This window comes from Suricata suricatta, chromosome 12 (assembly GCF_006229205.1).
Source record: "Suricata suricatta isolate VVHF042 chromosome 12, meerkat_22Aug2017_6uvM2_HiC, whole genome shotgun sequence".
Taxonomy (NCBI): Eukaryota; Metazoa; Chordata; class Mammalia; order Carnivora; family Herpestidae; genus Suricata; species Suricata suricatta.
Window position 1 is genome coordinate 8,446,765 of NC_043711.1, and position 13,154 is coordinate 8,459,918.

The 13,154-nt window shown below is 57.1% G+C and overlaps 2 protein-coding genes across 3 annotated transcripts; one reads left to right on the forward strand and one right to left on the reverse strand.

Annotated features, from left to right (window-relative positions):
- Positions 1-71: 71 nt before the first annotated feature.
- TRIR (telomerase RNA component interacting RNase) lies at positions 72-3,488 on the reverse strand. Of its 2 annotated transcripts, XM_029916868.1 has the most exons (3): positions 3,040-3,471; positions 775-852; positions 72-502 (listed from the first exon to the last, which is right to left on the reverse strand). In XM_029916868.1, the coding sequence occupies exons 1-3, from the start codon at positions 3,391-3,393 to the stop codon at positions 395-397; spliced, it is 540 nt and encodes a 179-aa protein (XP_029772728.1). In that variant the 5' UTR covers positions 3,394-3,471; the 3' UTR covers positions 72-394. The 2 variants fall into 2 exon arrangements, with proteins under 2 accessions (XP_029772728.1, XP_029772729.1); XM_029916869.1 differs by lacking the exon at positions 72-502 and having other exon boundaries at positions 776-852; positions 3,063-3,488.
- A 1,396-nt stretch (positions 3,489-4,884) lies between these two features.
- Positions 4,885-11,842, forward strand: GET3 (guided entry of tail-anchored proteins factor 3, ATPase). Its single transcript, XM_029918719.1, has 7 exons — positions 4,885-5,064; positions 5,864-6,011; positions 9,465-9,613; positions 9,688-9,838; positions 10,739-10,846; positions 10,936-11,133; positions 11,492-11,842. Exons 1-7 carry the CDS (start codon positions 4,904-4,906, stop codon positions 11,621-11,623), a joined length of 1,047 nt encoding a protein of 348 aa, XP_029774579.1. The 5' UTR covers positions 4,885-4,903; the 3' UTR covers positions 11,624-11,842.
- The last annotated feature ends 1,312 nt before the right edge of the window (positions 11,843-13,154 follow it).

A 13,154-nucleotide genomic window follows, 5' to 3' on the forward strand; every position in this document is an offset into this window, starting at 1 on the left:
GGGGGGGGGGGGGGGGGGTTGGGGAGGTGCTTAGGGTGGAGAGAACAAAGAAAGCAAACCAAGCACACAGCTCCGGCACTAAGTCAAGTTCTTTACTTCCCAGAAGTGATGGCTAAGGGGGTGGGGTGGGGGTGGGGAGGAAGACAGAAAGAGCCAGAGAGAGCGAGGAGGTAGGAGGAGAGGGGACAGTAAACCACTGTTCTATGAAGTCTCAGGAGGCAAGTGCTCAAGGTAAAAAAGAGTCCTGGAGAATCGTCCGCGGCTGCGGGAAGCATCTCGATTTCCTTCTGTGTAGAAGTCCTTGGGGAGGGAAAGGCTGCCGCCGCTGCCGCTGCATTAAATAGTTATGTACATCGCAGAGAGTCCCAGGCCGTAGGCAGGCGGGGGGAGGGGGTCATTTCACCAGGGGCCGAGTTTTATCATCATCACCGCACTGATGGGCTTTGTACTTTTTCACCTCCGCCATGTACTTGGCCCACGCATCACCTTTACTTGTTAATACCTGCGGGTGGGGGGCACACAGGGGTTGCAAGGAGATGCCGAGGAGGCCAGGAACTGGGGTCAGGCCCCACCCGCCTCCAAGTCACCCTTAAGGTCCTGGGTGCAGCCTCAAGTTATCTGGGGATCCTGCTGAAAGCCCTCCTCCTGCACCCACCAAGGCCCTGGGGTGCTAGACAGGGAGGGAGAGGGGTCAGCAGCTAAGCCCTGAGGCTGGAAGGGAAAGGCACAATGAGTGCCCCCCGCCCTCCTCCCCACTGCAGCCAGCCCACTCACCTCATCCTCCGTCTTCTGCTTCTTGGCTACTATTCCCGTCTTGAGGGCTAGTTTGTTCCCGCCTCTGCGCTTGCCCACCTGGGTGAAGGGACAGAAGACTGCAACGGTTACAGGAGTCGGGCCCGCCCTTGGCGGCGCTGAGGCCCACTACACCTTCCTAGCCCGGCCCGGTGGCCCGTCCCGACGCCGCGCCCAGCTCCGCCAGCCGGCTGACCTGCGCAGCAATCAGAGAGGAGCACACGCGACTCTTAGCGCCTGCCCTGGGCCCATGATGCCCTGGCAGTCCTGGGCCCCTGGGCTGCCCTCCCTGAAAGCGAGAAGAACCCCCACATCCGTGGGGACAGGCTGTCCTCACTCTCCATCCCGAAGCCTCCCCCTCCCCTAGCAGGGACCACCTGGTCAGCCCAGCTCCCTTTACTGAGCACTCACTGTATGCTAGGCCCTGTGCCAAGTACTTAGGAGATACCGTCCTTCACTTCCACGGCTGCCCTAAGGTGAAGGTTACAACCATCCCAGTGTTACACATGAGGAAATATCTTTAAGGAGAGGGCCCTACCCTTGGTCGTGCTGGCAACAAACAATGGAACCGGATTCAGGGTTAGATGGATCCAAGCCACACATCCTTAACCACCAAGGGACACTGTCTCTCCGGCACCTAACCTGGCCCCTTTAAGAGTGCCCCTGGGTGAAGAAATGGGAAAAGCCGTGCCAACCACCTCTACTGTCACTCACAAAGGGGTACTCAGCCTCCATCTCTCGTTCTTACACCGACCCAGGAACCTAGGTCTTAACACGTCCCCTCCAACAGAAGCCTCGCTCTAGATCTCATCCTGGTCCTCCACCTGCTCCTCCTACTGAGACCACTTTCTGTGCCCACGTGCTGCCAAAGGTTCACACATGTCATCCCATCTCTATCCCTCAACCAGGCATCCTGTGCTGCTGGGGCTATTCCCAGGCCCTTTTAACAAATGAAGAAACTGAGGCTTGGAGAGGTTAGATCACTTTCCCAAAATCACACCGCTAGATCCAATACTCAACCTCCAGTCTGTTACTCTGAAGCCAACACTTTTCTCCACAGCAGAGGGACCTCCTCTCTGAACAAATGAATATGTAGGCTGTGAATTAGCTATTTGGTTTTCATTCTTCTTTTTGTTGTTATTATTAAAGAAACTTATCAATAGAATTTTTTTTTTTTAAAGCAGGCTCTATGCCCAAGGTTGGGCTTGAACTCTAGACCCTGAGATCAAGAGTCGCCTGTTCTACCAATGAGCCAGGGAGGAGTCCCCAGGGAGGAGTCCCCAGGGACTCGATCTCAGTATGAGAAACAAAGCAAGCCCAGAGTTGACCATCAATATAGTCGCCATTTATTTAGCCTAGAGTTTCTCAACCTCACACTAGTGACATTTTGAGCAGGATCATTTTTGCCTGGGTGGGAGATGGGGGGCTATCCTGTGCTTGTAGGATTTGAACACATCTCTAGCCTCTACTCATAGATGTCAACAGCACCCCTCCCCCAGTTCTGACAACCCAAAATTTCTCCAGACTGCCAAACTGTGGAGGTGGGGGATGCAGTGGGGTGGGGTGTTCATTCCCAACTGAGAATCCCTGGTGGTTTAGCCCTTCCTATTAGACAAACCCGGCACTAACCTCCGGGATGGCCTCACTGAACCCTCACCACCGTTAGAAAATGCAATCATATCAATTTTTGCAACTAGGAAATTTAAGGATAGGCCAGCCCATATACTCCAGAAAGCAAGGATCTTGTCATCTTGAACACGGCACATCCAGCACCCAGCACAATGCTCAGCATAAAGTAAGGTGCTCAATAAACGGACACTGGGCAAACGAAACTCAGGGAAATAGAGCAAATTTCCTAAGGTCACACAGTTACCGCTCTGAGTCCACACAGCTCAGATGCTAGATTTGAATTTGCCCCCCTTCCCCATGGTAGAAGATGGTCTCATTATCCAAGTTCAAGTACCACTCAAATATGAATGCCGGTATCCTGATTTTCCCCTCCACGGAGCGGTGTTTCGAATGCAATTCCCTGGCTCCCCGGCCCCCGCGAGCGGGTTCCGGGAGTTCCCACCCCCCGCTCCCAGACCTCTCGTCGAGAATCCAGGTTCCAAATCCTCAGCGGGTGACCCGGACAGCCCCCTCATCTGGGCCGGAGGGTGGATCCGGACCCCGATCCCCCTTCTCGGGCCCCGATTCCCTCTGCCAAGGCAGGCCCTGGCGCCCGCCCCCACCCCCGAGGCTCCTTACGAAGCTGAGCGTAGGGCCCGGGCCGCCCTTCCTCTTCAGATCCCCAGGGCCCCCGGCGGCGGCGGCGGCGGCAGGCTGATCGGGTCGCGGAGGGCCCGGGGGCGGCTCCTCCTGCCGCTGCCGCTGCTCCTCCTCCATCTTCCGCTTGAACAGCTCCAGGAAGCTGCCGTCGTTGGCGAACAAGTTCACACCGCCCGACACCGGGCTAGAACCCGCGCCCGACGCTTCCTCGTCCCCGCTCTCGGGCGACGTCCCAGGCCCAGACTCAGCCCATCGGCTCCCGACGCCGCCGCCGCCCGCGGGGCCCGGCGCCTCCCGGCCCGGAGGCTCCGCCCGTCTCCCTCGGGCAGCCATTTTGTCGCCAGGTGCCGCGCAAAGGACTCCGGGAAGGCGGCTCCGGCCCGGCGCTTGGCGCCCGACTTGCCCCGTCCCAGGCAATGCATGCCGGGAAGAGCGGTCTGGTCCTCCAGCGTCCGCAGTGGGGGCGGAGTACGTGGGGCGGGGCGAACAAGGGGTAAAACCAGACGCCACGAGCCCGCCCAGCCACGCGGATTTTTATAATCCCGCTAGGTTTGGGCAGGCCTTATGAATAGTCTCCCGGGGAATGGAGCCATTGTCTGAGTCTGGGGCTGTAGCTGACTCTTCAGAGTGAAGTTCCCGGTTGAAACTGGGGCACATTCACTTTCCGGGACCTAGATCCCCTTCTGGCACCAAGGATACTTTCTCTGAGGAAAAGGACCCAATCGGAGACTGTGTCCCCAACTGACACCTCGGAACCGAGGTCCCTAACTCAGCCTAGGGGACATATCTAGCCTGACCCCCACCCCCGACTAGAAATGGAGATGTCTTTGGGTTGGGTACCTGCCTCTGGGATGCAGTTCTCATTTGGGAATGAGAACACAGCTGGCTCCGTGGAGCTGGGGTCCCCATCTGAGAATAAGGCTGTACTTTGGGGGCTGGAGTACTCAGATGAAGCTGCGGGTATTTGGGGCTGTAGTCTATCTAAGGTTAAGAGTGTTCAAGGGCCTGGCACCCTGCTTGTATTCCTGCCCAGGACAGAGGTTCAAACAAGGAATTCGAGAGTCTCCCCTTCCAACAGGAAGCAAAGTGCAAGAAGGTTTTTGGGAATAGGGTCCTTTCTGCGACAAAGAATGCAGTTGCAGGTCTGGTCCCTGGCCTGGTCTGGCCAGCACGGGGGCTCGGCGCACTGGACAAAGACCTGCGGACCCTACCCTGCCCACAACTGGATTTCTCCCTCTAACCCATTTGCAGTCCAGGGACTTGTCTTAAGCCAAGTAATCGGTTCGTCTGTGATTGGCTTGCGTCAAGAGCCAGACGGCTCACAGGCAATTGGATAACAGAGCAGACGAACCTGAGGCGATGTTGGGACCCAATTTGGAGACTAGGGAAAATGATCGACAGGAAGTTGAACCTATGGAGTCAGGCCAGGGAGGACCTCAGCTCTAACTTCTTGGAGAGGGCCTGGACTGGGTGTTTGGCTGGTTGCTAAGGAGAGGTTGGCGGCTACCGGGTAGGGAAAATGATTGGTGAAAATGAGAAAAAAAGTGTAACCAATGAAAGGAGAGCTGAGAGCCCTGGGGTCCAATCAGTGAAGGGGAGTGGTCTGGAAAGTACCAACATGTCAATTCGGCAGGGGGAGTCTTTGAAGAAACATAGACAAGAGGGCGGCAAAGTGAACCCGAGAAGCGGAAGACATTGGAAATATAGCTTCTATTATCTTCTAAAAGTCAGGCTATGAGGAAATTAATCCAGGCTCCTAGATGTGATGCGTTTGTGCTAGGGAATTTCCCCTGCAGGTACTTTTCATGGTGCGCTCCGCTTGATCACGTGATCCCGTTCCAAGATGGCGGCAGGGGTGGCCGGGTGGGGGGTTGAGGCAGAGGAGTTCGAGGATGCGCCTGATGTGGAGCCGCTGGAGCCCACGCTTAGCAACATCATCGAACAGCGCAGCCTTAAGTGGATCTTCGTCGGGGGCAAGGGTGGCGTTGGCAAGACCACCTGCAGGTAAGGAACCTGCGGCGGGGGTAGAGAAGGCGGGTGGGATGTACCACTGGGCGAAGGGGAGGGTCGGGACTGGCTCTTCCACTCCAAGCCGGGCAAGGGGGCTGGGCCGCCGGGTTCCGGATTGTACTCCAGAAGTTGCCTGGGGCAAATTGAAGATACTGCCGAACGCAGGCCCGGAACCTCCCCTGAGTTGGACCCTCCCCGTTGGGGCTCAAGGGCAGAATCACACTGAACCCAGCGCACGCGAGCCAGGAGACTACTTAGGTGTCGTGAGCTCAGAGTAGGTGGAGGGACACCGGGGCCGACTAGCCTAGTCCGGTGAACCTTGCCATTCCGTTACCACGTAGGGGTAGAGGTGGTAGGCGGGAGGGGTCACGTGATTAGACTATCCTCCCGCAGCTGGGAGGAGGGGGATGGGTCCGTGGGGCAAGTTATCCTGAACAAGTGGACCGAACCATCCTGAGTTTAGCGGGTAATGGAGGGCACCCCTTAGCTTAGTGTTGAGGGAGGGGGCACAAGGTCAACCTGGACCAGCTGGACCGTGCCACTCTGTACCAACAAAGAAGAAGCAGGCATCAGGCCGGACCCACCCGGACAGGTGAACCTCACCGCTGAAGCCGTCCGGAGGGGTCAGTGTGTGAAGCTTGAGATGGTCCCTCTACAGGAATTAAGGCTTGATTCCGCAGTTACCCGTATTCCCCTCTCAAGGCCCCTGCCGATCAGGGTCCCCTGCCCTTTGCAGACTAGGGAGCAGAGCCTGACCCCTCCCTCCCTGCCTTTTGACCTTTCCCTCGCCCAGCTGCAGCTTAGCCGTCCAGCTATCCAAGGGGAGGGAGAGTGTTCTGATCATCTCCACCGACCCAGCCCACAACATCTCCGATGCATTTGACCAGAAGTTCTCCAAGGTGCCTACCAAGGTCAAAGGCTATGACAACCTCTTCGCCATGGTGAGTGGAGCCGGGCTCAGCTCCCCACCCTGGCAAAGGCCCTTCAGCCCCTCTCTGTGAACACCCACCATCAGCTACCATGTCCTGCCCATTCTGTATCATGTCTCCAATATCACCCCTTAACGTACCCACAGAAGAATGAGTGGGGAATGTTTGCAGAGCAGAAGGGAGGCCAGGGTGATGGGCGTTTAGAGAACAAGGGGAGGGGAAGAGATGTCAGATAGGTCAATCACAGACACGGAGTATAGGACCTCACCAGCCACTGGACCTCACCAGCCACTGGGCGGTTATGTTTGATTCCAAGGTTAATAGAAAGCTGTTCGTTTTTAAGCAGGGCAATGTCGTGGCCAAATTTATTTTTCTTTTCTTTAATTTTTTTTAATGTTTATTCATTTTTGAGAGAGAGCGAGAGACAGAGCATGCATGGGGAAGGGGCAGAGAGAGAGAGGGCGACACAGAATCTGAAGCAGGTTCCAGGCTCTGAGTTGTCAGCACAGAGCCTGACGCGGGGCCTGAACCCACAAACCATGAGATCATGACCTGAGCCGAAGCCGGACGCTTAAGCAACTGAGCCACCCAGGCGCCCCAAAATTCATTTTCAAAAAGCTCCCTGTGGCTGCCGTGCCGAGAATGGATTGTAAGTCAGGCATGGAAGCAAGGACGCTAACAAGGAGAGTGGGCCAGTGATCGAGGCAAGAGGATGGCAGCCTAAACTCAGGTGGGGGCAGAATATTGGTCACATGTGAAATGTATTTTGGAAGTAAAGTGATTCAGGTGCTTGGTAGTAGTGGGTGCAGGGAAAGAAGCGATTTAAGTACATCTCTTAATGCACTTAATTAACTAAGCCGGGAGGGCAGCGGCCAGGAGAGAAGCAGGTTTCGAAAGGACAAGTCAGGAATTCCATTTTGGCCACAGTGAATCCAAGGCATCCGGGACATCCAAGTGGAGACGTCAGGGCGGTGGCTTCGTTATATGAGTTATGTGAGCTTGGAAGAGGTTGGTGTGCATTTGGGAGTCACTATCCCAAGGATGTTATTTATTTGTGTTTGTTTTTATTTAAGTTTTATGTTTATTTATTTTTGAGAGAGAGAGAGAGACAGATAGAGTGTGAGCAGGGGAGGGGCAGAGACAGAGAGGCAGACACAGAATCGGAAGCAGGCTGCAGGCTCCGAGCTGCCAGCACAGAGCCCGACGCTGGGCTTGAACTCACAAACAGCGAGATCATGACCTGAGCCAAAGTCGGATGCTCCACCGACTGAGCCACCCAGGCGCCCCTCAAGGATAGTATTTAAAGCAATGTGAGTCGAGGAGAATGAAAGAACATAGAAGCCTAGAAACAAATTGAGGTCATGTCGGCACTTAGCGTCCAGGGGCATTTAGGGAGGGAGAGAGGGGGACCAGTGAGGGAGGCCAGGAAGGAACCATGAGTGAAGTGGGTGGAAGGCCAGGGATTGTGAGCTCCGGGGTCCAGGAGGACAAGGGACCTTGGCAGGAAGAAGTTGTGGACTCTAGCAGGCGTATCAGAGTTTTAGAGAGACCAGTCTAGGAGTAGAGGCAAAAGCCTGCCCAGAGTGGCTGAGCCGACCAGGTGGGGACAATGATCAGCCAGGATGGGGGCTGAGAAACGGGGCCATTGCCAGAGGAAGACAGGGCGAGGGGTGTTCAGGTGGCTTTTTTTTTTTTTTTTTACTTCTTTTAGAAAGGAGGTGCTAGAGCATGTCTGTTTGCTGATGCAAACCCTCTAACAGGGAGGGAGCAAGCATGTTTGTTGGCAGAGGACAGTCCTCAGGCTGGGGGGTGGCTGTGAGCTCCATTCAGCCATTGGGCTCACAGACCCAGGACTTGGAGGCAAGGCGTGGGGGCATAGGGCTCCTGGGGAGGGAGGAGGGTGTTGGCAGCCAGTGGCTTCTTTTTCTTTTGTTTTTGTGTTTTGTTTTGTTCTTTTAATTTTTTTTATGTTTATTCATTTTTTTGAGGAAGAGACAGAACACAAGTTGGGGAGGGGCAGAGAGAGAGGGAGGCACAGAATCCGAAGCAGGCTCCAGGCTCTGAGCTGTTAGCACAGAGCCCAACACGGGGCTTGAACGCAAGAACCACAAGATCATGACTTGAGCCAAAGTCGGCCGCCTAACCAACTGAGCTGCTTTTTCTTTTTTCGTTTTTTTTTTTAAATGTTTTATTTATTTTTGAGAGAGAAGGGAACAGCTTGAGCAGGGGAGGGACAGAGAGAGAGGGAGACATAGAATCCGAAGACGGCCTCCAAGCTCTGAGCTAGTTGTGAGCAGAGCCCGACGTGGGGTTCAAACCCATGAACTCTGAGATCATGACCTGAGCCGAAGTCAGATGCTCAACCCACTGAGCTGCTTTTTCTAATCAGGCGCAGCACTGGTCTCGGCAGAGAGGTGGGGGGCGGGGTGAATGGGACAGAGGAGGTTTGAGGAGACAGAAACTCCTGCGTGCTTGTCTGGCTTAAGTGTCTCTTGGAGATGCATGTGCACGAAGGGGGACCAAGGTGGGGGGCAAGTCGTCGTTTGTTTCCCTGGGGTGCCCCTGTGTGCGGCCGCATCAGAGAGCCGGGAATAACCAGAGTGGGGACACTGCCAACGACAGAGGGAAAGGGGAGTATTTGCAGAGGCACCCTGGGGGGGAGGGGCTGGATGAGGGCGCTAGCCACGACAGTGAACGAGGGCGCAGGGGTGTGCGGACAGAGTGGCCCAGGCCAGAGAGTCAGGTGTGGGAGCTTAGAGGTGGCCAGTTCCTAGCAAGGGTGTGTCTGTAGGGGGCGATGGGTGGGCCAGCTCCCTGCCTGGAAATGACCTCTGAGGTCAGCGAGTCGGGGATTTCACCTTGGGACGCCTGAGGTCACTAAATGGTGACATGGGAGGTGGGTGGAGAGAGGGGCCCTGAGTCCAGGGCAGAGGGGAGACCCTGGGGACAGTCATCCCTTCGTGGATTCCACATACATGGTAAGGCCCTACTGTGTGCCACACAGATGCCGGGACAGATGCCGAGACACTTGGCAGTGCTGGTTGGGGGAGATGGGTGGTGGACGTGCTGAGTGAGCCGCAGCCAGAGGGGCTGGGTGTGGAGGGGAATGAACGCAGGGCTGGGGGAGCTGAGGCCACGTTGTTGGACAGGATGCTCAGGGAGGACTTGTGTTGGAGGAATGATCTGGAAGAGAGCGGGGCCCCCGTGGGGGGAACAACCAGCCCAGAGGCCCTGGCGGGGGACAGGGGGTGATCACAGTTTGTAGTTTTCCACACGCCGGTGAAATGGGTTGACTGTTTGTGTGGCCACGAGAGACCCGCAGTGCCGGGGGGGGGGTGGCGTGGCACCTCGGGGGTGTCCCCAGCCGTGACCTGACGAAGGGAAGTGTTCGGGGCCCTCCGTGGCCCGGCGCCTGGGTGGGAAGGCTTGGCGGCAGCGCCTGAACCTTGACCCCTCGACCCTCAGGAGATTGACCCCAGCCTCGGTGTGGCCGAACTGCCTGACGAATTCTTCGAGGAAGACAACATGCTGAGCATGGGCAAGAAGATGATGCAGGAGGCCATGAGCGCCTTCCCCGGCATCGACGAGGCCATGAGCTATGCGGAGGTCATGAGGTCAGGCCAGCAGGGGCGGCCAGGGGCGGGGGGTGGGGGGCGCAAACAGGCCTGACCCTCCTCTCCCCCCACAGGCTGGTGAAGGGCATGAACTTCTCGGTGGTGGTGTTCGACACGGCGCCCACAGGCCACACGCTGAGGCTGCTCAACTTCCCCACCATCGTGGAGCGGGGCCTGGGCCGCCTCATGCAGATCAAGAACCAGATCAGTCCCTTCATCTCACAGGCAGGCAGGGCCCCAGGGTGTCCGGGCCACCCCTCAGGGTCAGAGTGTGCACGGGGCCGTGACCAAGGCCCTTCCCACCTACAGCCTCTCAGTCCGCACTTCCAGGTGGAGGGGGTGGGTCTGTACCGCAGTGGGGTGGGGGCCTGTCCCCTACTCCATGGGACCCGTTCTTGCTCCACCGGCTGAGTGCTCCGGACAGCATGCAGCCCGGGGCCAGGCGGCCCACGCTCAAATGTGATACCGCTGTGTGACTCCAAGCATGTCAGGTCTTCTCTGGGCCTCACCTTCCTTGTGTGTCAAATGGAGGCCTTTCAAGTGCCGTGAGGGTTGTTAGCATGACTAGCCCAGGGCCTCCACACTTAGGCAGGCCGCCACCAGCCCCCTCTCCCTGGTCCCCTACAAAGACCCGCGCCTCAGTACAACAGCTGTTGGAGGGAAGGTCTGCACATGGGGAAACGGAGGTTGCGGAAAGTCAGGCCCCCTGGCCACGGTTCCCCAGAAATGGCAGAGCTGGCTTGACCCCTGTGGTCTGCTCAAGGCCCTTTAATGCCGGGAGGCACCAGAAGTGTCGTTCCCTGGGTGTTTTTTTGTTTTTGTTTTTTAAATGTTTTATTATTTTTGAAAGAGAGAGAGAGACATCGTGAGCAGGGGAGGGGCAGAGAGAGAGAGGGAGACACAGAATCCAAAGACAGGCTCCAAGCTCTGAGCTGTCAGTGCAGAGCCCGATGTAGGGCTTGAACCCACAAACTCTAAGATCATGACCTGAGCTGAAGCCAGACGCTCAACTGACTGAGCCACCCAGATGCTCCTGGGTGGTTTTTTTTTTTTTTTTTTGAGTCCCCAGCCCTGGTGCCAGATGCACCCCAGCTAAGCTGTGGGCCTCCTGCATCTTCCCCACAGATGTGCAACATGCTGGGTCTGGGGGACATGAACGCGGACCAGCTGGCCTCCAAGCTGGAGGAGACGCTGCCTGTCATCCGCTCCGTCAGCGAGCAGTTCAAGGACCCTGTGAGTCACGGTCTGGGCTGGCGGCAAGAGGCTCGGGGTGGGGACAGGGCGCGAACTTGCCCCTCGCTGTCCCCTCTCACACCCTGCAGGAGCAGACCACCTTCATCTGCGTGTGCATCGCCGAGTTTCTGTCCCTGTACGAGACGGAGCGGCTGATTCAGGAGCTGGCCAAGTGCAAGATCGACACCCACAACATCATCGTCAACCAGCTTGTCTTCCCTGACCCCGAGAAGCCCTGCAAGATGTGTGAGGCCCGCCACAAGATTCAGGCCAAGTACCTGGACCAGGTGCGCATGCCCAAAAGCCTGCCTGGCCCTCACACCTGTGACCCTGGAAGTTGGGGCCTGGCCCAGCCCAACCAAGGCACCACGGATTTTTACTGTTTCCCCTGACCTTTCGCTCCATCCCATCTTCTGATCCTCTGCCCCAGCCTCCTGTTCTGCGCCCTCGTTCTGACTCTCGAGGACTATAGCTGGCCTGACCTGGGTACCTCTGACCCCAGGGGTGGGGGGGGATCCAGTCCATGATGTCTGACCTCACTGGTCTCACTCCCAACCGTCACCCTGTGAAGCCCCTGCCCCACATTCTCCCCAAGTCCGCCACTTCCCTCTGACCGCCACCATCTGCCCTGTGCCCTGGCCGCAGATGGAGGACCTGTATGAAGACTTTCACATTGTGAAGCTGCCGCTGCTGCCCCATGAGGTGCGGGGGGCCGACAAGGTCAACACCTTCTCTGCCCTCCTCTTGGAGCCCTACAAGCCCCCCAGTGCCCAATAGCACTGCTACCAGCCCCAGTCGCTGCCATTTCACACCCACCCTCCACCCCCCCTCCCAGGGCAGAGTTTGCACAAAGTCCCCCCCCCTTGTGTTGGGGGAGTCACTTGGGGGGTGGGAGGCGGGGAGGAGGTGTGTTCCCCCTGGTGGGGCTGGGGGAGCTGTAGCTGCCCCCCACCTCTCCCTGCCTCTTGCCCCTCAATAAAATGATCCTAAACCACTGTGGATGTTGATGTAGAAGTACTGGGGGTCAATACCTTTATGTGCGGTTGCACAGGTTGTACACTGCACAAAAATGACACGTCTAGAGGAACCCAGTCACAACAGAGACCTAACAGTGATGTATGTCTAGTATGGCAATTTTGCAAGGAGGGTATCTTCAGTAAGGGGGTGTCCTGGGAAAAGGACATAGAGTTGGAAAACTGTATGGACAGTGGTGTCCCTGCTGGGGCTGTAAAACCTGGAATAGAAGAAGAGGAGCATCTGCCCACTTCCTTTGAGGTTCAGAGCGTGGGAACGGGGAGGCCCCTTGGCCAGCCCCAGGCTGGTGGGGAGCGGATTAGGCTGGCACAGGCCCGGCACTGCCTGCTGTTTGGTTTGGGAATTAGTGGGCGCCCTGGGCAGAGGCCGGGCCTGCCAGACTGAGGATTAACAGTCTCCACCCCCCAATTCCTGCTCACTCTGCCACTGAGGGCATTAGCCCTTCCCAGCACAGGGCTGCGACAGGGGGGCTAATTAGGAGGCGGGATGGCAGAGGACTCGGGCCAAGTGAGCCCCTGAAGTCTGTCTGGCTCAGAGAGCGGTCACTGTCCGTGATAGGTGACGTGCTTCCTGCAGTTGGAGCTCCTCGTCCCTAAAATGGAGACATAAAGTGGCAGTTCGGAGTCCTGGCAAAAATTCACGGGGCCCTGGAAGGGTTTGCACACCCGCTTGGAAAGCACTCAGTGGGCTCCCTTACGTCCTTTCCTGCTCCCTCGGCTGCTGCCTGGACAGCCAGTGTCGTCCCCACTTAGAGCCAAGGCTGCGCACACTGCTGACCATTTATCTGCAAGTTCCAAGCCAGAGCTGGCTAGAGGGGACGGAAAGGGGGGTGCCTGAGAACACGCGTGAGTCAGGGAGTGGTGTTCAGACCGTGCACACCCAGAGCCTGGGTGAGCCCCGGTGTTTGTGTAAGGGGAGCCCAGTCACAAGCCTAGACGTGTCCCCCCTCCACACACACTATTCTACTGGGTGTGTGCAGGCAAGTGTGGACAGGTTCAGGTGGCCCTTGTCAACAACCACGGTGGTGCAGCCTGCGACGGAGACCCCAGGCTCCAAGTCCCACTGCCTGGGTTCAAGTACAAGCTGTGCCACAAACAAGCCTGTGTCATCTGAGCCTCAACGTCCCTATCCAGATGCAGAAATAACAAAAGCACGGATTTCCTCTGCCTGCTTGTAAGGCCTCCACGAGATGAACTAAGGCCTCCACCACAGCACCAGGCACGTAGCCGCCAGGCAGTGTTTGTTATTCTTCAATCATTCAGCATGTGAACTA

Excerpts from the sequence above, each read along its gene's own strand:
- GET3 (XM_029918719.1), top strand. The coding sequence starts at position 4,904 with ATGGCGGCAGGGGTGGCCGGGTGGGGGGTTGAGGCAGAGGAGTTCGAG. Across the intron at positions 6,012-9,464 it reads ATGACAACCTCTTCGCCATG|GAGATTGACCCCAGCCTCGG; the intron begins GTGAGTGGAGCC and ends CTCGACCCTCAG. Across the intron at positions 9,839-10,738 it reads TCAGTCCCTTCATCTCACAG|ATGTGCAACATGCTGGGTCT; the intron begins GCAGGCAGGGCC and ends TCTTCCCCACAG.
- TRIR (XM_029916868.1), bottom strand. The coding sequence starts at position 3,393 with ATGGCTGCCCGAGGGAGACGGGCGGAGCCTCCGGGCCGGGAGGCGCCG. Across the intron at positions 853-3,039 it reads CGGGCCCTACGCTCAGCTTC|GTGGGCAAGCGCAGAGGCGG; the intron begins GTAAGGAGCCTC and ends CCCTTCACCCAG. Across the intron at positions 503-774 it reads AGCAGAAGACGGAGGATGAG|GTATTAACAAGTAAAGGTGA; the intron begins GTGAGTGGGCTG and ends CCCCACCCGCAG.